This window comes from Daucus carota, chromosome 5 (assembly GCF_001625215.2).
Source record: "Daucus carota subsp. sativus chromosome 5, DH1 v3.0, whole genome shotgun sequence".
NCBI lineage: Eukaryota > Viridiplantae > Streptophyta > Magnoliopsida > Apiales > Apiaceae > Daucus > Daucus carota.
In genome coordinates this window covers 5,460,372-5,482,773 of record NC_030385.2, presented here as the reverse complement: position 1 = coordinate 5,482,773, position 22,402 = coordinate 5,460,372, and the positions used below count along the sequence as shown (strand labels likewise).

At 35.7% G+C, this 22,402-nt stretch overlaps 1 protein-coding gene across 2 annotated transcripts; it reads left to right on the top strand.

Annotated features, from left to right (window-relative positions):
• The first annotated feature begins 717 nt into the window (after positions 1–717).
• Positions 718–20,749, top strand: LOC108221227 (uncharacterized protein At2g33490). 2 transcript variants are annotated; one of them, XM_064093047.1, is made up of 11 exons: positions 718–1,074; positions 13,145–13,217; positions 13,740–13,814; positions 14,953–15,014; positions 15,116–15,184; positions 16,085–16,113; positions 16,186–16,396; positions 16,491–16,652; positions 17,035–17,088; positions 18,795–19,703; positions 20,486–20,749. In XM_064093047.1, exons 1-10 carry the CDS (start codon positions 958–960, stop codon positions 19,698–19,700), a joined length of 1,758 nt encoding a protein of 585 aa, XP_063949117.1. In that variant the 5' UTR covers positions 718–957; the 3' UTR covers positions 19,701–19,703; positions 20,486–20,749. The 2 variants fall into 2 exon arrangements, with proteins under 2 accessions (XP_063949117.1, XP_063949116.1); XM_064093046.1 differs by having other exon boundaries at positions 18,792–19,703.
• The last annotated feature ends 1,653 nt before the right edge of the window (positions 20,750–22,402 follow it).

The window sequence follows — 22,402 nt, the reverse complement described above, 5'->3', positions numbered from 1 at the left end:
GAAACCAAAACACACTTATTGGATAAGAGCGTGGACTCTCGCTTAGTGGGTAAGAGAGACTCTGAATAGGGTTTTCTAATATATACCCTCAAACTCAACCCTTTATTTTCACTCTTCCTGCGTTTATGCTAGCTGTTTTAACAGTGTATTATCAGGTGCCCGTCACTTTTCTTTAAAAAAAAGGAATTGATTAATCTCCTCCTAATCTTGATATGTGCTATAAATATATAAAATTATAAAAATTTTGGATGATTTATGATGTGTTTTAGATAAAAATTTAAAAATATAATTTTGAAATTATAGTTATGGATAAAATTCCAAAATTATAAAAATTATAAAAAATTTAACATCATAAATCATCCAAAATTATAAAAATTTATCCAAAATTATAATTTTTAAATAATTTCGGATGATTTACATTTTTGTAATTTTTATAATTTTGGATAAGATTATACTTTTTTTATAATTTTGAATAAAATTATATTTGTTATAATTTTGGATGATTTATGATGTATGTTGGAATTATAAGGGTAAAATGAAAAATATATTGTCATTCAGATATTTTAATATGATTGTTATCAAACAATAAATTTCTTTCAGTAAATTTTTCATTCAGGTAAATTCTTCATTCAGTATATTCAGCAAATTTAATGATTCAGCATTTTTTTATTCAGTTTTATCAAACAACCTCTTAGTCGTAACGGTTTGAATAAGGCATAAAATCCAAGGAAACTCGTCGGGGGCCTGCTGAGGCAAGGCAGGGCCCACATAGCGAACTTGCAATGTATCGTCCTGCCTCCCGTCACATAAAATAGTTTTCACCCGCTTTGTTTGTTGATCCTGGACCGAAATGTGGCCACCGAATTCCACTCTCTTTTCATCCTCCGCTGCATAAACAACCCACACATAGTGCCGATACACCCAAACATAAACACTTATCACAATAATAATTCAAAAATGAAGTCTTCTCTTGAGCAGATTAAAAAACTCGCACTTGAACAAAGAGAAACCAGGGAGAAACTATATCTACAGTCTTTTGCTCCATTAGATGATCATCTAGCTCAGGCTACTAAGGTATTTTTCGCTTCTCCATTGTTACTGCTTCTTTTGTGTTTATGTTTTGTATTTTTGCATTCAAATTACCATAATTACTGTATCAGGGTTTTGGTTTTTACTTTGAGAGTTAATTACACTTTGTAACGCCTAGGTTTGCTCCAAACGCAGTTTAGTACCCAAACTTTAAAACGTGACAGTATGCACCCTACACTTAACATTCTCGTTACTATTCCGTCTAAGTCTGCCGTTAACTTTAACTGTTTGAGATATAACAGTGTGTATATTAGTTTCTAACAGCTACCTTATACCCTGTGACCCCTTAAAAATTATGTATTATATTTTGAAATTAATTCTGAAGACACACAACGATGTAAAAAATTTAAAATAATTTTTAAAATATGTATCTAGATTTATAATCTGATTTTTTTTTTACATAAACGATGTAACTTATTTTAAAATTTTAAAAATAAATACATATTTTAAAAATTATTTTAATTGTTTTTATATCGTTGTGTGTGTTCAGAAATAATTTCAAAATATAATACATAAACTTTGAGTGGTCACGGGGGGTAAAGTAGCTGTTAGAAACTAATATACATACAGTTACCTCTCAGTTAAAATTAACGGCAGATTTGGACGGAATAGTGACTAGGGGTTACAACTTGTACGGGAATGTTAAGTGTAGGGTGATACTCTCAAGGTTTTGATGATCACACTGTCAGCAAGCTAATAGCATAAAACTTGTGCTTGTTAGCGAGCTATCAAAGATATACGCATGTGCTAACAGCTTGATAAGTTTCAGTGTTATGTTCAACTGTCAGCAAGCTTACAGGTTGTCATTCAGGCTTATCAGCTAGCTTACAGCGAGAACAGAAAAGCAAATGGATAAGGATCAAAGTCGAAAAGCAAGGAGATTTATTAGGAATCGATTTGTAAGGACTTTAATATTTATATATGACTTATATAAATATTAGAGCTCAGTTTTAAATTAGTATTTCAAACAAAAACGATTTCCTAACTTATAGGAGTTTTTATCTCTTATTCGATCTTATCTAAAACTACTCCTATCTTATTTCAAATTATGGTTTTTATATAAACGTTTTACTGAGTTTGTTTACAACGTTTTGACGCTTTTTACTCAGTAATCTTCACAAGTTTAAACGTTCAAATTGATAACAAATTATACGTGAGTTCGGTTGGAACAAGAACGTTGGAATTTGTTAGCAAATTGACCGTTAGATCTTTGTGTATATATACTTGAGTGTGGTTGCCGTTTTCTTCAAGGGTGAACACACTTCAAGCTTCTGAAATACAACACACTTACATTGCAAAATCTTTACTTGAGCTCTAGTACTTATATTTGATTATATATCTATATTGAGTTCATAGTTTCGGTTGTATTACACTCTTACATTGTATTGTTCAAAGTGTAAAGGTTTGTTGCTGTGTATCGAGCTTGTGAAACAAGGGAACAAGGGGACTAGTTAGCTAGAAGAGTATACTTGGGAAGTATAGGTCTTGGAGAGCTTTTGGTTCGTGGTTCAGGGGTTTCAGCAAGCTGATAACAGGAACAAGGGATAAAGGGAGTTATATTATTGAATCATTGTAATCGTTAACATTATTTGATTAATAATATAATCTCTTACCAGTTGGTAGGGGACCAGGACGTAGACCATTAGGGATAGGGGTCGAACCTGGCTAAAATTCTCTGTGTTGCTAGTTTACTGATTATATCTGTTTTGCATTGCATCTGCATTGTTAGCTAGCTGACTGTTTACTCTGAAATTAACAGCAAGCTGTCTGTGACAGTATAAATATTTGGTAACATTAAAAATCGGTCATATTAGCCATAACACCTATTCACCCCCCCTCTAGGTGTGTAATTTCAATTGGTATCAGAGCTGTGTTTGTACTAATACTTCTGTAACAGGAATAGTATCGATCGATATGGCTGATAACTTTCAGGGAAAGTCCGATTTTAGAGCTCCCCTCCTCACGGGTTCTGACAACTACAATTGGTGGAAAGGCCAAATGGAGGCTCATCTATCCAGAGATCCCCTAATGCAAAGAGTGGTGCAAAGAGGTCCTTATGAATATCGTGATAGCGATGGCAAAGTCAAGGACGTTGATGTTCTCACAGCGGATGAGCTATCAAAGGTTGCTGCAAATGGAAAAGCAAGGAGTACATTAATCAATGGGCTGAATCAAGCTGAATATGACAAGGTCTCTTCTCTCAAATCTGCAAAAGAAATTTGGGATGCATTGGAGACATATCACGAAGGCTCAAAGGCGTTAAAGAAAGTCAAGCTCGGGAAGCTTATGAAAGAATTTGGAAGCTTTGCTATCAAGAAGGGAGAATCCATTCGTGAAAGCCAAGCTAGATTCCAAGTCACTCTTAACAGCCTTGAAAGACTTGGCAAAAAGATTCCTCAATCGGAAATCAACATGAATATTCTAAATGCTGTTCCATTCGAATATGGTGCCAAGGTCACAGCATTGGAGTCAGCTCTCAACATTGATACTATGGATCACCTGGCTATATTTGCTGAGTTGGAACAATTTGAAGCTAAGATTGAAGCTAACAGCTCAGAAAGCAGCAAGCTGCCAACAGAGAAAATGAAGAATCTTGCACTGCACTCCTCTGTCAGCAAGCTGGAAACAGATGAGGAAACAGAATCAGATGAGGATCTAGCTCTTATGTCCAGGAAAATCAAGAGAATGATTGAAAAGAAAAACAAAATGAAGCGTGAAAAGGGCAAAGCTTTTGGTGCAAAGAAAGATCCAAAGGATGATGCATGTTTTGAATGTGGCAAGAAAGGGCATTTCAAAAGGGATTGCTACAAGCTAAAGAACAAGTCAAAGCCGCCTAGACAGCAAGCTGATTTTAAGAACAAAAAGAAATCCAAGGCACTTCTAACTTGGAGTGATGATGAAGATGAGTCAGCTTCTGATGATTCTAGTGATGAGATGGTGAATTTGGCTCTTGTTGGTCTCGATGGCTCAATTGATACAACTGATTCAGATACGGACACTAATAGTGAGGTAAACTCTATTAATTCTGAATTAAATACTATTGATACAACTACTTGTGAACTAACCATGCAGGATAAGAGTTGTTTATCAATAATGGAACTCATTGATCTAAAGAATGAGAATTATGAGCTCGAGAAAGAAAATGTTCATTTGAAGAAAGTCATAGGTGATTTCTTGAATGAAAAGAGTGCCAAAGCTAGTAGTGGAATCATTGCTACCCTCAAGGAACAGATCTCACAACTTGAAGGGAACAACATGCAAATCCAAAGAAGGAATGATACACTCATGAAGGAACTCAGCTCGCTGAGAGCAGATCTTAAAGCTAAGGATGCAAGCTTGGAGGCGTTCGAGTTAAGCAAATCCCAAAGCTTAGCCGAAATTTCTATTCAAGCTGAAAAGATCAAGTCATTGGAGCAAGAAGTCAAAGATCTTCAGAAAGCCATGGGAAAGTTTGTTCAAGGAGAAGAAAGTCTCAAATCTATAATGAAACAAGCTAAAGGTTCTCATGACAAAGGAGGCATTGGTGCAGCTTCTACATCCACTTCTTCAATGAGATATGAAGGGAAAAATGGCATTCCATACAGTTATGCCATGCCATGGAGAACATGTCACAAGTGTGGAAAGAAGGGCCATCTTGCTAATAATTGTCCAATGAAGAATTCTCAATCAGCAAGCTGGGAAAGGAAGTCAGCTCACAGGCAGTATGCTGACAACAGAAACAGACAGAAGACAGCTCCAAGACAGAATGCTGATAAGACCAGCAGAACATGGAAGAAGAATTCTAAAGTGGTCCAAATGTGGATCAAGAAATCTGATCTTAATGTTCTATATGTCTTATCAACTAACACTGTTGGACCCAAGAAAATATGGGTACCAAAACGTTGAGTTGTGTATGTTTGTTTTGTAGGTTTGTCTCGTGTCTAAAGTAAAGCCAAATCAATGGATATTGGATAGTGGATGCACTAGGCACATGAGTGGAGACAAATCTCAGTTTCTAAGCTTGAAGATGAAGAAGGGTGGTCGTGTCACAATCGGTGATAGCAAAACTCTTCCTATTCTCGGCAAAGGAACTATAGGTAATAGTATCATTTCTATCAACAAGGTACAATATGTTAAAGGTCTTACTTATAACTTGCTTAGTATAAGTCAGTTATTTGATGATGGTCATATTGTTAACTTTGGTAAGGATGAATGTACTATACTTGTTGGTGCTAACAAAACTCCTCTAGTTGCAAAACGAGAAGGAAATATATATGTTTTGAACTTTGAAGAACAGGAGGCAGGTGTTTGTTTAGCAGCTGTGGATAATAATCCAGGAATTTGGCATAGAAGGCTTGGACATGCTCATATGGATCATCTCAGCAAGCTGTCAGCAAAGAAGCTTGTTCGAGGATTACCAAAGCTTAAGTATGCCAAGATGGAGACATGTTCTGCTTGTCAATTGGGAAAGCAAACAAGGACTCCACATAAGGCAAAGAAAATGGTATCTACTTCTAAACCTTTAGAGCTTCTTCACTTGGATCTTTTTGGTCCCGAAGCTTATAAGAGTATTGGAGGTAAACAATATGCCTTTGTTATTGTTGATGATTATTCTAGATTCACTTGGGTATTATTCTTGCGTACTAAAGATTGTGCTTTTAGTGAATTTGAGAAACTAATCAAGTTGCTTGAGAACAAACTAGATACAAGACTTGTAGGTATTCGAAGTGATCATGGTGGGGAATTCCAAAAAGACTTCATTACTTATTGTGAAGAAAGAGGAATCTCTCATGAGTTCTCAGCACCTCGTACACCTCAGCAAAATGGAGTTGTAGAGCGTAAGAACAGGTCCTTACAAGAAACAGCTAGGACAGCAAGCTGCCAAGAGGCTTTTGGGCAGAAGCTGTCAACACAGCAAGCTATGTTCTTAACAGAGTGCTTATCAGGCCAATTCTCAACAAGACTCCTTATGAATTGCTAAGGAAAAAGAAGCCTAATATCAGCTATTTCAAGGTTTTTGGATCTAAGTGCTTCGTACTCAAAACCATTGATAGGGATGGTAAATTCGACTCTAAATCTTATGAAGCTATATTCTTGGGTTATTCTTTAACAAGTCGTGCTTATAGAGTATATAATCTTGGTAAACATACTGTTGAAGAGTCTATTGATGTTTCATTTCAAGAGTCTACTGATGATCTTGCAAGGGATGAGGAAGAATGTGCAGGTACAGGTACTAGCAGCAAGCTGACAGTGAAGGAAACTGGAAATCAGCAAGCTGACAAGTCAACTGCCACAACTTCAGAAGGCAATAAAGCTACTGAATCCACTCCATCTCTTGAGGAAACCTTGGATAAGATGTCAAAGCTTACATTGGATGAATCCAGAGGTCAAACTTCATCAGCAAGCCAAAATGTTGTTGATCAGACTCCTCCTAGGCAGACTACAAGAAATGAAGAGATCATAGCTCAACATAATCTACCAAAGTCAACTAGAACAGTGAAGAATCATCCTCCTCAGTTGATCATTGGAGATAAATCAGCTGGAATCAAGACAAGGAAAGCTCAAGCCAACATTTGTGCTTATGCTGCCTTCATAGCTCAAGAGGAACCAAAGAATGTTCAAGAAGCTTTACAAGATGAAAATTGGATCATGGCAATGCAAGAAGAACTCAATCAATTCGAAAGATGTGATGTTTGGGAACTTGTAGATCCACCAGAGGATGCTTCAATTGTTGGAACCAAATGGGTATTCAAGAATAAAGTTGATGAATTTGGTACTATCACTCGGAACAAAGCTAGACTTGTTGCACAAGGATACAATCAGCAAGAAGGAATTGATTTTGATCAAACATATGCTCCGGTTGCAAGATTGGAATCTATTAGGATGCTCTTATCATTTGCATGCTACAAGAAGTTCAAGCTACATCAAATGGACGTCAAAAGTGCATTCTTAAATGGATATCTAAAGGAAGAAGTTTATGTCAAGCAACCACCAGGATTCGAGGATGAAAAATATCCAAACCGTGTCTACAAGCTCAAGAAGGCACTTTATGGTTTAAGGCAAGCACCTCGGTCATGGTATGAAAGGTTAAGTGAATTTTTGATCAAAAATGGTTTTATTAGAGGTAAAATTGATCCTACTTTGTTTACCATTATTAAAGGTCAAGATATATTAGTTGTGCAAATATATGTGGATGATATTATATTTGGATCTACTAATGATTCTTTGTGTAAGTGGTTTTCAAAGTGCATGCATAGTGAGTTTGACATGAGCATGATGGGAGAGCTCAATTATTTCTTGGGACTCCAAATTAAGCAAACTCCAGAAGGAATTTATGTGCATCAATCCAAGTATATCAAGAATTTACTCAAAAGATTTGGATATGAGAATATCAAGGCGAAATCAACACCGATGAGCGTTGTCAGCAAGCTGACAGCAGATGAAAATGGTAAAGATGTTGATATTCGAATGTATAGAGGTATGATTGGAAGTTTACTTTATCTTACAGCCTCTAGACCTGATATTATGTATAGTGTTTGTGTTTGTGCTAGATTTCAAGCAAAACCAAAGGATTCTCACTTACAAGCTGTTAAAAGAATATTTAAATATTTAAGTGGAACCATTACTTTGGGCTTATTCTATCCTATCACAAATGCTTTTGATCTTGTTGGGTATAGTGATGCAGATTATGCAGGTAGTCAAACTGATAGAAAAAGTACAAGTGGTGTTTGTGCATTTTTGGGTCAAAGCTTAGTTTCTTGGTTAAGCAAGAAGCAAACTTCAGTTGCTCTATCTACGGCTGAGGGGGAGTATTTGGCAGCTGGTAGCTGTTGCTCTCAAATGCTATGGATGAGACAACAATTGAAGGACTTTGGAATCAAATGCAAGCAAACTCCAATCTTTTGTGACAACACAAGTACAATCAACATTTCAGAAAATCCAGTCAATCATTCAAGGACAAAGCATATTGATGTTCGACATCATTTTCTGAGAGACAATGTTGCAAAGGGTGCTGTCAAGCTGATTTTTGTGGCTACAGCAGATCAGCTAGCTGATATCTTCACAAAACCTCTTCCTGAAGAACGTTATGTTGTGCTGAGAAGGGAATTGGGTATGTGTGATGTGCAGTCAGCAAGCTAATAAGCTTGGTCCGGGTACTATCAGCTTACTCTTAGTACTTTACATTTTTTAAATTATTTTTGCATGCGGGTCAGTTCAAGGGTTTATTTGCAGTTTAGTTTAATTAATAAACTATCCGTTATGTACTGATTTACATGAATTTATGTGCTGAATTTTGTTACGTGATTATGTGCTAATCTATGTGATTTATGGTAAGCTTTAAAATTCAAATTTTTAAGATTTGCTATTTAAGTGGAAATCTGCTAAGAATTGTTACTAGATTTTGTTAAGAGAATATAGCGGATATATCATGTCGATCTTCACCAAAATTAGTTTAACAAATATTATCCCTAAATCCTCTCCCGAGATCATTATCAAAAGAATTTTAAAATCTCTTATTTCTCCGAGTCTATACAGCTTCCTCTTTAAAAGCCCTCAACAACCCTCTAGGGTTTTATCTCTCTTCAACAATCGTTTCTTCCAAATCACTATTGCGACTATCGGCGCTCGAGTAGCTATGAAGAAGAAAACCAGAGCATCAATGAAGACTTCAACCTCTGGTTCGGTTACTAAACGGAGGTTAATTGATGAAGATGATATCGACATTGATCCTGACTTGGTTGATATTGAAAGCAGCGATGAGAAATCTGGGGCTCCGAAGGTGGAGAAGTCGGGCAAGAAGCCTCGCTTGTTAGCTGAAGAGAAGCCGGATGTTCTGGGTCTTGATGATCGCAAGATTATTTTGGGGAAACCTCTATCGGGTAAAGCTTTCTTTAACTGTGGTGTAGTCAAGCTTTTCACTGATTTAGGTTATGAATCTTTCTTAATTGACATGCCTAAGATTTGTTATCCCACTCTCGTTCGTGAGTTTTATGTTAATCTTCAGTCGAATGCATCGGGTCAGTGTGTGTCCTTTGTGAACAACACCAAAATCACACTGTCTTCCTTGTTTTTGAATGCTATTCTGAAAACCCCTCCATCCTCTGTATCGATTTATACTAAGCGTGGGTTTAAGCAGTTTGATGATTTTGATGTTAAACAACAGTTTAATGTGTTGTTTGGGGTAGATGGTCCAGTAGACACCTTTCCCTCTACTACTCAGATTCTACCTTTAGCTCATGCTGTCTTTAGGGTCTCGATTGAGAATTTGAGTCCTAGGTTGGGAACTCGGTCTAATTTGTCTGCACAAGATGTTATTGTGGTTTCAATGTTGTTGGCTGGGAAACAATTTGATTTGGGTGATTTAGTTTTAAACAATATGGTTGCTGCTGTTGAAGGGAAAACCACTGCTGGTTTACCTTATGGTTTACTCCTTACTAGGATTTTCGAGTGGTATGGAGTAAGTTTGGATGGTGTTGAGTCTGTTACTGCAAAAGAATGTTTGGATGCTAAGTGTTTAACTCAGTCGAATTTGAAAGTTGAGAAAGATGGTTCTTTGTCGGTTGTGGAGGTTCCGGTTGTACCTACTCCACAAGTTTCTCCAGTTCCTTCTGCTTCTATTGATCTGGGTATTCCTGCAAAGGATATTCTTGAGTTCATGGATGAACTTCGTGACAATCACAAACGTTTGGTGGATGGACAAAAGCAGCTGTCAGAACAGCTGGATAACATTGTTACTGAGTTTCAATTTTGGAAGGAATTTATGTTTGCTGGTAAGACTGGAAACTCTCCAGAGAAGTGTAGTTCTGGGAGTTTTGGGTATGAGTTACGCAAGCGGATGTTTGGGTCTTGCGGGTCTTCAGATGTCAAGTTCACTTTCACCTCTACGGATGATGCTTCTGACAGTCCAAGACCACGTACGGCGATGGATGCTCTTAAGGAGGCTGCTGGTACTGATTCTGAGTTGGCTGCTGCTGGGAATTTAATGATGGAACAGAATCGCATTGCTGTGGAGCTTGCCAAGAAGCTGGATTCTGAGAAGGAGAAATCTGTGGACGATGACGAGGCTTAAATTTTTTCTCTTTTTAATGATTAAGGGGGAGAAAATTTAGGAAAATAATACTTTGCTTAAGTGTGCTTTATCTGCTTAAGTACTTTTATTGGCCCTATTTGCTTTTACTTCAGACTAAGATGTTTGGTGGTTTCGAATTTGGATATCAGGTGGTTTATCCTGATTAAATTTGTTTAAGTTGTTTGTTTTGGATAATTGTTGGATACCAGGTGGTTTATCCTGGTTTAGGATTTTATTTAAATTATCTATGCAAGTGCTTTATCTGTTATCTGGTTGCATGATTGTTATATCTGTTATATCTTGTTTTATATACTTAATTGCTTTATATGATAAGTTTAATGATATTAGATTGCTGTATTCAGGGGGAGTATTAATACTTTTCCTAAATATGGTGTAATCATCAAAAAGGGGGAGATTGATACTCTCAAGGTTTTGATGATCACACTGTCAGCAAGCTAATAGCATAAAACTTGTGCTTGTTAGCGAGCTATCAAAGATATACGCATGTGCTAACAGCTTGATAAGTTTCAGTGTTATGTTCAACTGTCAGCAAGCTTACAGGTTGTCATTCAGGCTTATCAGCTAGCTTACAGCGAGAACAGAAAAGCAAATGGATAAGGATCAAAGTCGAAAAGCAAGGAGATTTATTAGGAATCGATTTGTAAGGACTTTAATATTTATATATGACTTATATAAATATTAGAGCTCAGTTTTAAATTAGTATTTCAAACAAAAACGATTTCCTAACTTATAGGAGTTTTTATCTCTTATTCGATCTTATCTAAAACTACTCCTATCTTATTTCAAATTATGGTTTTTATATAAACGTTTTACTGAGTTTGTTTACAACGTTTTGACGCTTTTTACTCAGTAATCTTCACAAGTTTAAACGTTCAAATTGATAACAAATTATACGTGAGTTCGGTTGGAACAAGAACGTTGGAATTTGTTAGCAAATTGACCGTTAGATCTTTGTGTATATATACTTGAGTGTGGTTGCCGTTTTCTTCAAGGGTGAACACACTTCAAGCTTCTGAAATACAACACACTTACATTGCAAAATCTTTACTTGAGCTCTAGTACTTATATTTGATTATATATCTATATTGAGTTCATAGTTTCGGTTGTATTACACTCTTACATTGTATTGTTCAAAGTGTAAAGGTTTGTTGCTGTGTATCGAGCTTGTGAAACAAGGGAACAAGGGGACTAGTTAGCTAGAAGAGTATACTTGGGAAGTATAGGTCTTGGAGAGCTTTTGGTTCGTGGTTCAGGGGTTTCAGCAAGCTGATAACAGGAACAAGGGATAAAGGGAGTTATATTATTGAATCATTGTAATCGTTAACATTATTTGATTAATAATATAATCTCTTACCAGTTGGTAGGGGACCAGGACGTAGACCATTAGGGATAGGGGTCGAACCTGGCTAAAATTCTCTGTGTTGCTAGTTTACTGATTATATCTGTTTTGCATTGCATCTGCATTGTTAGCTAGCTGACTGTTTACTCTGAAATTAACAGCAAGCTGTCTGTGACAGTATAAATATTTGGTAACATTAAAAATCGGTCATATTAGCCATAACACCTATTCACCCCCCCTCTAGGTGTGTAATTTCATAGGGTGCATATTGCCATGTTTTAAAGTTCAGATATTAAACTGCGTTTGGAGCAAACCTAGGGGTTACAAAGTGTCATTAACTCTTACTTTAAATAAGTTTTGCTGTACTTTAGGCTCGTTTCGATAAATAATTTAGGTTAAATTTAGATGTCACTTCTATTAATGTCCAAGCAATGCTGCGGGATTATAGTAACAATTCCAACATTAGAAGCCAGTATAGATCATATCACTTTATTACATTCAACTCGGTCTCTAGTAAACAGGCTGCCAGTAATGTTGTGTTTTACTACCGAGTAACTTGAAAATAATACACCTGCTATACCTACTTATGTTATTCGAGGACAATGGTCCGTATAGGTTATTTAATATACTCAGCAGCGTGCCCTTCCAAATTATTATAAGCCAAATTTAAATTTACTGAAATTTTCTCGCACTGTTGTTAAAGGCGCTATTAATTGTGCTTTGCCATTAGGTGCAGTGTGTGTGATTCAGTGCCATTCTGAAATTGGTAAAAATAAAGTGCAAAATACGTACAGAGTAATTTAAAGATGTAAATTCCCTTAAAATGATGAGCCTGAAGATTCACGTCGATGCCAACTCAATGAATCTAGTTGTCCAGATAAGTACTAAACTGAATTTTGATATGTATTGATGGCCTTAATCAAAAAATTTATCTTCTCTATGATGAACATAAGTGGGATCTTTGGATTTGTACTACCACCAAGAGCATAAGAACCGATAGATACATTAATAGATGGATAGTTGCTAATCTGGATGAGTTGAAGTTTGTGCTAAAAATGGCTAAACCTTGGTAGCTACACAAAAAGAAACAACCTAATATCTTTATTAATGATAATAAAGGTATATTAGAGGTCTGGGGTTCGATACTTGGCAGTTGAGAACTAAAAAAATATTATATATTAATATACAAACATTCCCAAAATAAATTTGTTTCAGACTTTCAGTATGTATAAAACATAACAATTATAACACCTAAACTGTATGTACGTTTCAGTTTAAAAGTCATTAACACTGCATGCATTCCTAAGTGTGTGTGGTTCATAGTCCTTAAGGTTATTTAGGGTTTGAGTCCTAATTATTATTCAAGGCCTTGATTCCCTGTTTGTGTGCTTGAAGATCTAAACTATTGAATATGATTTACTCCTTATATGGCGTTTGAGATCAAAACACGTTCACTTCTGATGTTGGGAAACCCAAAAGTTGGTAGTTGGTTTCCGTTTTAGTCGCAATCACGTACTAAACCTATTATGTTGCTTTGTCATTAGTTTCCAATTATTTCTTTTTCGTTAATGCTGTCCGACATCACTTTTTCCCTCTCATAGTTTATAATCTATTGCCGGGTACATTTTAATTTTCCATTTTGGCAGGATATGCAAGAGATGAGAAGCTGCTATGACGACTTACTATCTGCAGCGGCGGCAACAGCTAACAGTGCATATGGTATGCTGATATACCGATTCTCATGCATCTAAACACTATCCTAGAAACGTAGTTCCTAATAGTCCGTCCTAATTGTAATCTTAGGTACAAGTTTTAAGTGGTACAAGACTGTTTCTGCTGTAATTTTACACAACATGAACAAGAGTTTAGTCATTATATATAGGTGAATTCTTTCTTACTTCACTAAGGTTTTGTATCGGTCTAATAATGTAAACTTTCCTTTCAAACCATCATAGGAACCATTGCAAAGTGTCCATACTTGATACACAACAACTCTGACTATTTCATAGCTTTTGGTGTTTGTATAATCTCAAAAAGGGGTCAATCAAATTGGGATTTGAGAAGAGGATAATTGATGGCTTAGTCAATAATGCATTTGATAAATATCGAGAATTTATGATTTGTTTGCTGGTTTCTATATCTTATGGTTGTATTGAATGTTTACTATACATAATCAATTGCCACTTTGGATCATTGTAATTACATGGATGCGTAACTTTACCGTCTACATTTCTACTTCAGAATTCTCAGAGTCATTGCGAGAAATGGGGACTTGTTTATTGGAGAGAACTGGATCTAGTGCATATGGAGAAAGTGGTAAGAAATATAGTTTTGATTGCCCAAAGGTTTTCAATTTGATATTGTAAAAGAAAATCCCTAAACTCAGCATGGTAGTTGTGTTTTATAGAAGTACTGAAATGCAGGGGGTGGAAGATTACTCTTACCGTGTTACAAAATTAAACAGGGAGTTAGAAAATAAAGGACTTGGCCCTTAACTGAAATTTGCCTTAGCTCATCCCTCTGTTGTAGTTCAAAGGGAAGATAATATGCCCTGTGAACAATCCTGGTCCTATGGTTATGTTTTTGCAAGTAGCTCTACCATTTATTCTTCGTTACTAAGTCTAGCAAGCCTCCAGGAATTCATCCAGAATAATGACCCCAAGATGTCACATTTTGTATACATCTTAGCTAATAAGTAAGCAAATGCTTACCTTCTCTTTTTTTAAAGTAACTCCCATCTGCCGAGTCATTACCAGCAAAGCATGGATCTGACTAGTTAGGTGATTCTGCAATTTTTCTGGATTCATATGAAGTATGCAAAGATATGGTTTTGTCAAGTTCGTCTAAATACTCAACTCCAGGACTGCACACGTACGAAGTCAAATCTAGCACTTGAAAATTTTGTAAATGCATATATATTATTCCCCAATGCAAGATTCACAGCAAAATTCTTTGAAACTTTGTCAATAAAAGTAATAGATAATAAATACATGATGTATTTATCTATATTTTGTACTTGCTGTTCTTTTAAATATCATAAAAGTAATTATCTAAACTCTGTGTGTGTGTTTCTTTCTCTAAACCAAACACGGAAAGTATTTTTACATGGTATCATGAGTGTATCAGTTATTAGAATCATACGCACTTTGATAAGATGGTCATGCTTGTTACCAGTATTTCACCCAGAAATAATGGAATTAGTCAAGTAACCTGATCTGCTAGTTGTATCTCCCCCTATGGTGGGTAATTAGTAATTTGAGCAAGTTTGTATAAATGACGTGTTGGGGAGTGACAAAGTGTAATTTTTAGCTATTAAAAACTTATTTTCTTCTAGTAGTATTTAGATGGGTCTTGGAGGTGAGTGGGGATTGCTATTTTGAACTTTTTGACAGTTGCTATTTTGATTGTAAGTGTGAACTAAAGACAGCACTGACTGATTTCCAAATTCATGCAGAAGGTGTTTTGCAGATGCTGGGAAAAGCACAGTTAGAACTCCAGGAAATTGTTGATGCTTACGTGAGTGCTTAATTGTCATATTCTGTATTTACATTATATGTTTTGTGTATTAAATTGCATTGATTTGGATGTATGAATGGCTATTGCTTTTTGATTGTCAGCGCTCTCATGTAGTCCGTACAATTACAATCCCATCAGAATCTCTGCTCAGCGAGCTTCGGAAAGTCGAGGTTTGTCTATTATGCATATTAGTTTATTTTTTCACAACACAAGACTGGTTTCCTAGTTAGTAGCAGTACAAGCATAGACAGAGGAAGAATACACTAAATTTATCTATGCTTTATCAAACTATCAAAGTGAGGAATAAGAGGCCAAGATCTGGTCTAAAATTTTAGTTTTATGGAGTCTTCTGATATTTTATTGTTTTGTTGTTCCTTAGAAATAAGTGATTACCCTCTTATAAGTGAAACTATCAAATATTGTATAAATACCTTTATTGTGCTATTCATTGACCCTTACAACTTGAAATAATATATCCAATTAAAGGAAAAGGAATGTGTTGTATGATCTTAGAATTATTAAGAATGTTATATACGTAAGTTTAACATTTACATAATGTGTTTGTCTAAAATATTAAATAAAACAAAAACAAAAAATTTACAAGTACACACTGGATATGCACTTAGTAGCTGTCAAAGGTATATACCTTCATAGGTTGTCAGAGTTCTGGTGTTGCTATTTTAGTATTACCTTGACCGCATCATGTTAAAGCAGTTAAGCTGTTCCACTCTGGATGATTATACATTTCTCTCTTTTAATTATATTTTGTATGTTTGGCGCATTCCTTCTTTTAGAATACTTACATATTCTTGTTTGTAACGAGTTTAGAATGTATTCACACATGCACACGCACACACAGAGTGGCATATATGTGTGCAACTGTGCATACATATGCATGCAAGATGCATATTAAAATCTCAAGCTCCGCGTTCACTCTCTATTATATAAAACCCTCTTTCCTAGTTAGGCCTATCACCTTCGCATTTTCTAGGAGTTGGATGGCTACGCTGTTACGTTGGCGCTGTCAGTTAATTTGACATATATTGACTTTTTTTGTCTCTCTGGTGCAGGAGATGAAGTCACAGTGTGATGATAAAAGGTATACAATTCTTTTGTGGTTCTTAATCTATTCAATAGAGTGCATTTCTGTAACTTGTGTACATGACTTCAGAGAGGTATATGAACACATGCTAGCACGATACAGAGAGAAAGGAAAATTTGGAATTGGAAATGGTGAACAACCTATCACTTCACAGCAAGTAAAAGAAGCTCGAATTGAATATGACGAAGCTGCGAGACTTTGTATATTTCGGGCTAAATCTCTAAAGCAAGGACAATGCCATAGTCTCTTAACACAGGCAGCTCGTCATCACACTGCACAGGTACCCTTTGCATCTAACATGCGCTCATTCTTCTTATGCTCTGCCCCGCTTGAGTTGAATATTCTCATTCAACCTAATATTTTCCTGCAAACAGTTGCATTTATTTCGAAACGGATTTAAATCTTTAGTGGAAATCGATCCACGAGTAAGACTAGTCTCCGAAAAGCAACGCATTGATTGCCAAGTTGGACTAGATGAAGGAGAAGATTATGGGAGTGAGATGAGAAACAGCTATGAGAATAATAAACATGTAGAGGTGAGTTTGACTATAGAAATGATCAATGATATGTTAATTATACTACATCAAGGATTTCGGTAAGACTAAAAAGCCTCCCAACTTTCCAAGCATTAAATGAATTTGTAACTTTTTCTGCATAAACTAAATATATGCTAATCCACAAATTTATTTACACACTTCTTTTACAATGTTCTATTATGAAATATTTAACGCTTGGTTTCATACTAGCTCCGCCAATTTAAGCAACTATTGATTTTGGTAGAATATTTTGTATAGCTTCCAGAGTTCAAGCTCTAATTTCCTTCTACTCAAATAAATTTACTCCCGAACATGCCTGCATCTTTTGTTCATGCATTATACTGACATTTCTAATTTCTGTGTGCTGCACTAAATTTTACAGTTGGATGAGGCTGACTTACCAAATCCTCATTTTTTGAACGTGGAAGAGGCTGCGGTAAAGAGTCTTTTTACTTCCTTTTATATTAATAATGAGGCTGCATATCTTGTATGATTAGATTAAGGAGACTTTATATAATATCATTGTTAAGTTATGTATTAGAAACTCAACTATAGACTTAATACTAGTGTTTCGTAGTTATGATAAAGTTGGTCCTATCAATGGATTGGATATCTGGTCCTAATCCAGAATACATAGTTCATTGTTCATGATGTTTATGCCCGCAGAAAGAGATAAGCCTATCAATGCATTGGATATTTGGTCCGACCCTAGAATTAATAAACGATTATGAATCCTACTATCACATACAATCTGATAAATTAAATTTGATCTGAATCGGGTAAGTGTAAAGATTTTGCCTGATCTGATCCGGTAATGATTAGATTATAATATGATTACATGTATTATATTGTATACAATAAACTATACCAAAATTTAATTAAAAACCTAATGCGTAATGTTTGTATATGAGTAATCTGGATCTTAATCAAAACCAATAATGGTTATATCAGTTTCAGGTTTCTTTATATCTTGGCTATTTTTGGATGATGGGTTAAATAGGTAATTATTTGTTGAATAAAGATAAGGACTAGGGAGATGCTATGATTTGTTTTCTACTGTAATATCGTATGATTAAGTAAAAGATTATTTGCATTTTGTATAACCTAGAAATTTAAATTATGACAGTAGCACACCTAATTTTAAACCGTGTACTTTAATTGAAAAATTGTTGTCCTTTCAACAAACTAGGGTTTTTCTTTTGGGACCTGAATAGGAGACGGATATTTGCCTGTGGTTGCTATATCATATGAGATATATGTATCATAAAATCACTATATTGTATATTGTAATATGTTAATGTCTAAGTTACCTAAATAACCCCTATGTTTAATGTTGTTATCTTACATTTGAAAGAATGAGGGTCTGTGCTATTAAATTGCACGATTTGAAATTGAGTAATAGTTTTAGTATTTCGAATCTCCAGGGGATGCAACATGCAAATAACTGAAATAGAAATTATTGAGGTTTATCATAACTTGGACAGCACTTTGAGCAGCTTTGAGAATGGTGTGTTTAATGGGACAAAACATTAGTTGTATGTCTTTTTGCTATTTGTAGTGCATTGCTAAATGGAGGCAATTTAAGTTTAAAACATCTGTTACTTGACATTCTTACAGTTGAGTATAACTCACATTTCCTTAAACAAAAACATATGTTCACTTGGGAAACTTTTTAAATTAAGAAATAATATTATGACAGGAAATATATTTAACAATCAACATGTAGCATAATGAATTATTTAAATTTAAATCTTAATGTATCCGAGCTCTGATCCGACGACTTGAACCCTAACATATGAGAAACTACCGGAATGTCAAAAGTTCAATAATCTGTCAAATCCAATCACCAGTAAACAGATCCAACCTATTTAAGGGTTTAACGAGGCAAATGATCCATGACAACTTAGACATGTTAGACTGTTAGTACTCTGTTACTTGATAAAACTCTCAAAAAGTTTGTAATATTTGTTATTACAGAATCATAGCTTTCCTGGAACTTGTGAAATGGATAAGTGGTGAATGTAGAGAACCTACCATTTGTCGATTCCAAGAAAGTAGGGGAGTAATAAACAAGACTGGGAAATAAAAATGTTAATTGTTATTTTGGCTTATACTAAATTTTTACATTTTGTATATTAGCAGCGAACTTTTAGAAAGAACCACGAGGCACAGACTATCAGCCAGCGACCTAGACCAAGTAGCCATTCTGCCCCAATATACACGGAGAAGCTGAATCCAGCTGATAAAGGAACGGAAATCCATCCATCTGTACAGAAGCTTCAGACCTATGTGTTGCCTACTCCTGCTCGAGCAAAGATTTTATCTGCAATCACGACTAGATCTGGTCTGCAGTCAAGTTCTACAAGCCTCAGCACAAGCTCCACTAATCTGCGGCATTCGTTTCCACTTCACACTGAGAGAAACAGTAACAGCTCCCCCATCCCTCCTCCCCCTCCTGACAGATGTTCATTTACACAGTTTGAAAGACATAACTCATTTGACCTCAATCGGAACAAAAGACAGGCCTATTCTGATCCTATACCAAGTAAACCTATTGTGTCTACTAGTGGTCCCCTCACTAGTAAAGAACTTCCAAGTGGTTTGCTTTCTCGAATCCCAGTTTCTCAGCTGTCTACATCTGCGAATGTATCATATAGTGCTTCACCAGCCCCTGTATCTTCACCCAGAATAACTGAGCTTCATGAACTCCCCAGACCTCCTGACAGTATAGCACTGAAGACTCTGAATTCTTCTTCAATTGCTCATTCTGCCCCCTTGGCAGTAAGAAATCATGAGCATCCTCCTTCTAATAAAAGCCCAAAGCTGGCATCTAATATTGCATCGCGGCTTCTGGCTTCTCCATTAATTGTTCCTCGGAGTTTCTCCATGCCTGCTCGCAGTTCGAAAGCAAAACCATTCGACATGGGGGCTTCTCAAATTCTGGATCAGGTTGAAGACTTTACTTCTCCTCCACTGTCGCCAATATCCATTTCAGACATGAAGCCATTATCATCTATCTCGAAGCAGTCTCCAGTTCTGGGAAAATGAAAGGTAACTTATGCCCTTTTTGTTAAGTAATTCTTCATATTCCATTCTTGGTAAATTGCTCTTTGCAGTTGGTAACTTCATATTATTATAAATGACATGTGTAGCTGCTTTAATTGTTCATTGTTATTATTGTTTTAGAATCAGTAGCTTCTTTACATTACTAGTAGATATTGGAAGGAGGATTAGTTTAGTTTATATAGCAACCAGTCTGTTAATTAAAGAAATTAAGATTTGTTGCAAGAACACAATATTCTGAATTTATTATAGTGTTCATAAATATAATATCTATAGTTCTTTCTTGGTCAAAGCAGTTATCATTGATTCTTTATCGGAGAAACATAATATCTCCATGTTCTTAGTTTCCATCAGTTTTCTGAATTTTGCATGTTACAATACTGCTTTCCAGAAAATAATGCACAGAAATGCCGTTTAGGAAACTGTAGATACCTTTTAATACCTGTATGGAGTAATTTGTTCAAGGTAATGGCCAAATGTGCATGGCATATTAATTAGTAACCACACATTCTCTGACCTCGGGTTCTCAAAATGTGGATCTAGTTTATGAGTTGAAGATGGATTCCTGATGTCAGCTCCTAAAAACATACAACTGTACAATATAGTAGGATGGTGATTAATGTACAGCTGAAAGTAATAAATTTGCACATCATGTATGAATGTTATTGTACAAACTACAAAATGAAATATACTAATATTTTTGATGGTTGAGTTTGATATTATATTCTGAATATTTTGTCTTGATTGCTAAACCTGAACTTTTGGTGCAGGTGGAAGCTGAATAATCTGTCTTTTTGTTTAGAATAATCTTCTTCGGCCGTCAGCTTCTGTGCTGGAGAGTATATATATACATACCTTTTTTTTTTAGTGCTCATTGGAGTTTGCTTCTCTGTTTGGTATGATAAGGTGTAGAAAAATGTTGCACAGTATAGTTTCAAGAAGAAACTCACCAATTGCGTGTGAGTTTACTGTTGAATATATAGCTTCATAAAAAGATAGTGGGCTTTTGGAGGGTGTCGGCCCCGTTATCACAATTTCAAAGTTTAATACCCCAAATATCAAGACTCGAAAATATTGCACCGAAAATCACTTATGTGTAGTGTTTTGTTTAAAAGACAAAACGTTGCATGAATTAGTGTTGGGTTGTCAACCCCTAGTTTCACCTAACGCTACAAGATGTAGCGTTTTGTTTTAAAAGACAAAACGTTACGTGAAGTGTTGTTGGGTTGTCAAACTCTAATTTCATCTTGTCAATGACCCATCTTTTAAAGAGGTTGTTATTCTTTTGAGGTAAACAAATCAATTGATTTAATTAGTACTTCGTATATACTTAAAACAGATGATCTTAGCTGCCTATTACATTAGTTTACTTGCAATTCTTTCTCTAAATCTTTCATCACATTTCATATAATCACACTCAGTAGCACATATTATGCCCAATTTAGACATTCAAATCTATTCACTCTTCTCTGTTTCATCTGTGTTTCCAACCACGCTGAAGAAGAACAAACTTTTACTCTATTTTCGACCCCTCATGACCCTCCCCAGGGATTCTAATTTGTTGCTACTATCGAATCATAAAAACACTGAGAGTTCCAAGTTGAAATCGGACCAAGAGGCTCTCAGAGTCATGCAGCGCCGCTCTCGATCACTCAATGCTTCTTCTAGCAACTTGTGCAGTGACTTGAAATCTGTTTTAGTCGAAGCATCACTTCACCAGCAAGCAAGACGAAAGATTGTGCACGGCCAAACCACTAGATTTCAATCACAGAATGTTTTCTACTTCAGAGTATCCACAAGACTCGGTTAATGACTCCCACGGTCGCCTACGGGAGAGATAGGGCAGCAGTGGTGGCCGAAGAGGATGGCGGTGACGGCGGCTGTTCCGGGATCAGAATGAGATCCGTGTGTCGGTTTCAGAAAGGAAGCATTAATTGTGGCTTAATTGAGAGCGTTAATTTTGCCTTAATTGAGGGTGTTAATGGGTTGTTAATTGTGCCTTAATTAAAGGCTTAATTGTCTCATTAATGAGTTACCATGTTTGTGGAATATTTTGACCGCAATTAAGTGCCATTTATTGACGTGTTTTTGTTTTTATTAATTACCTTTCAATGCGTGGTGTGTTTTGAATTGTTTTCATACTAATTTATCTTTAGTGTTCACTAAATATTTTCAAGTCTACAACCATCTTGCAGGTTCAACGTCAAAAACTGCACTCTACGAAATTTTGGAGGTTCCAGATGGGAAAGGGACATATCACATAAGTGTACAAGTCATTGTAGCTTGGATACAAGTTTTTTTTCTTGTAATTTCTTTGTAAAGGATGTATTTTTGCTTTGTAAGGTACTCTTTTTCCCTTTGAGTTTTTTCCCATAGGATATTTACTCTTGCAGGATTTTAACAAGGCCCAATTGGTGGGTTTTCTTTTCAGACATTAGATGCCATATCGTCTAAACGTTCGGGAGTACTTGCTTACTCTTCGGTTAGATGGTACTCCCTCCGTCCCGGTGAGATATATACGTTTGTGTTGGACACGGAGACTAAAAAAAGGGTATAAAGTAATGTAAAGTAATGGGAAAAAGAAAGAAAAGTAGGTAAAGTGATGGGACCTACTAATATTTAGGTGATAGATTTGAAAAAAAGTAGATGAAAGTAGTGGGTAGGTGGGATTTTTATATTAAAAAACT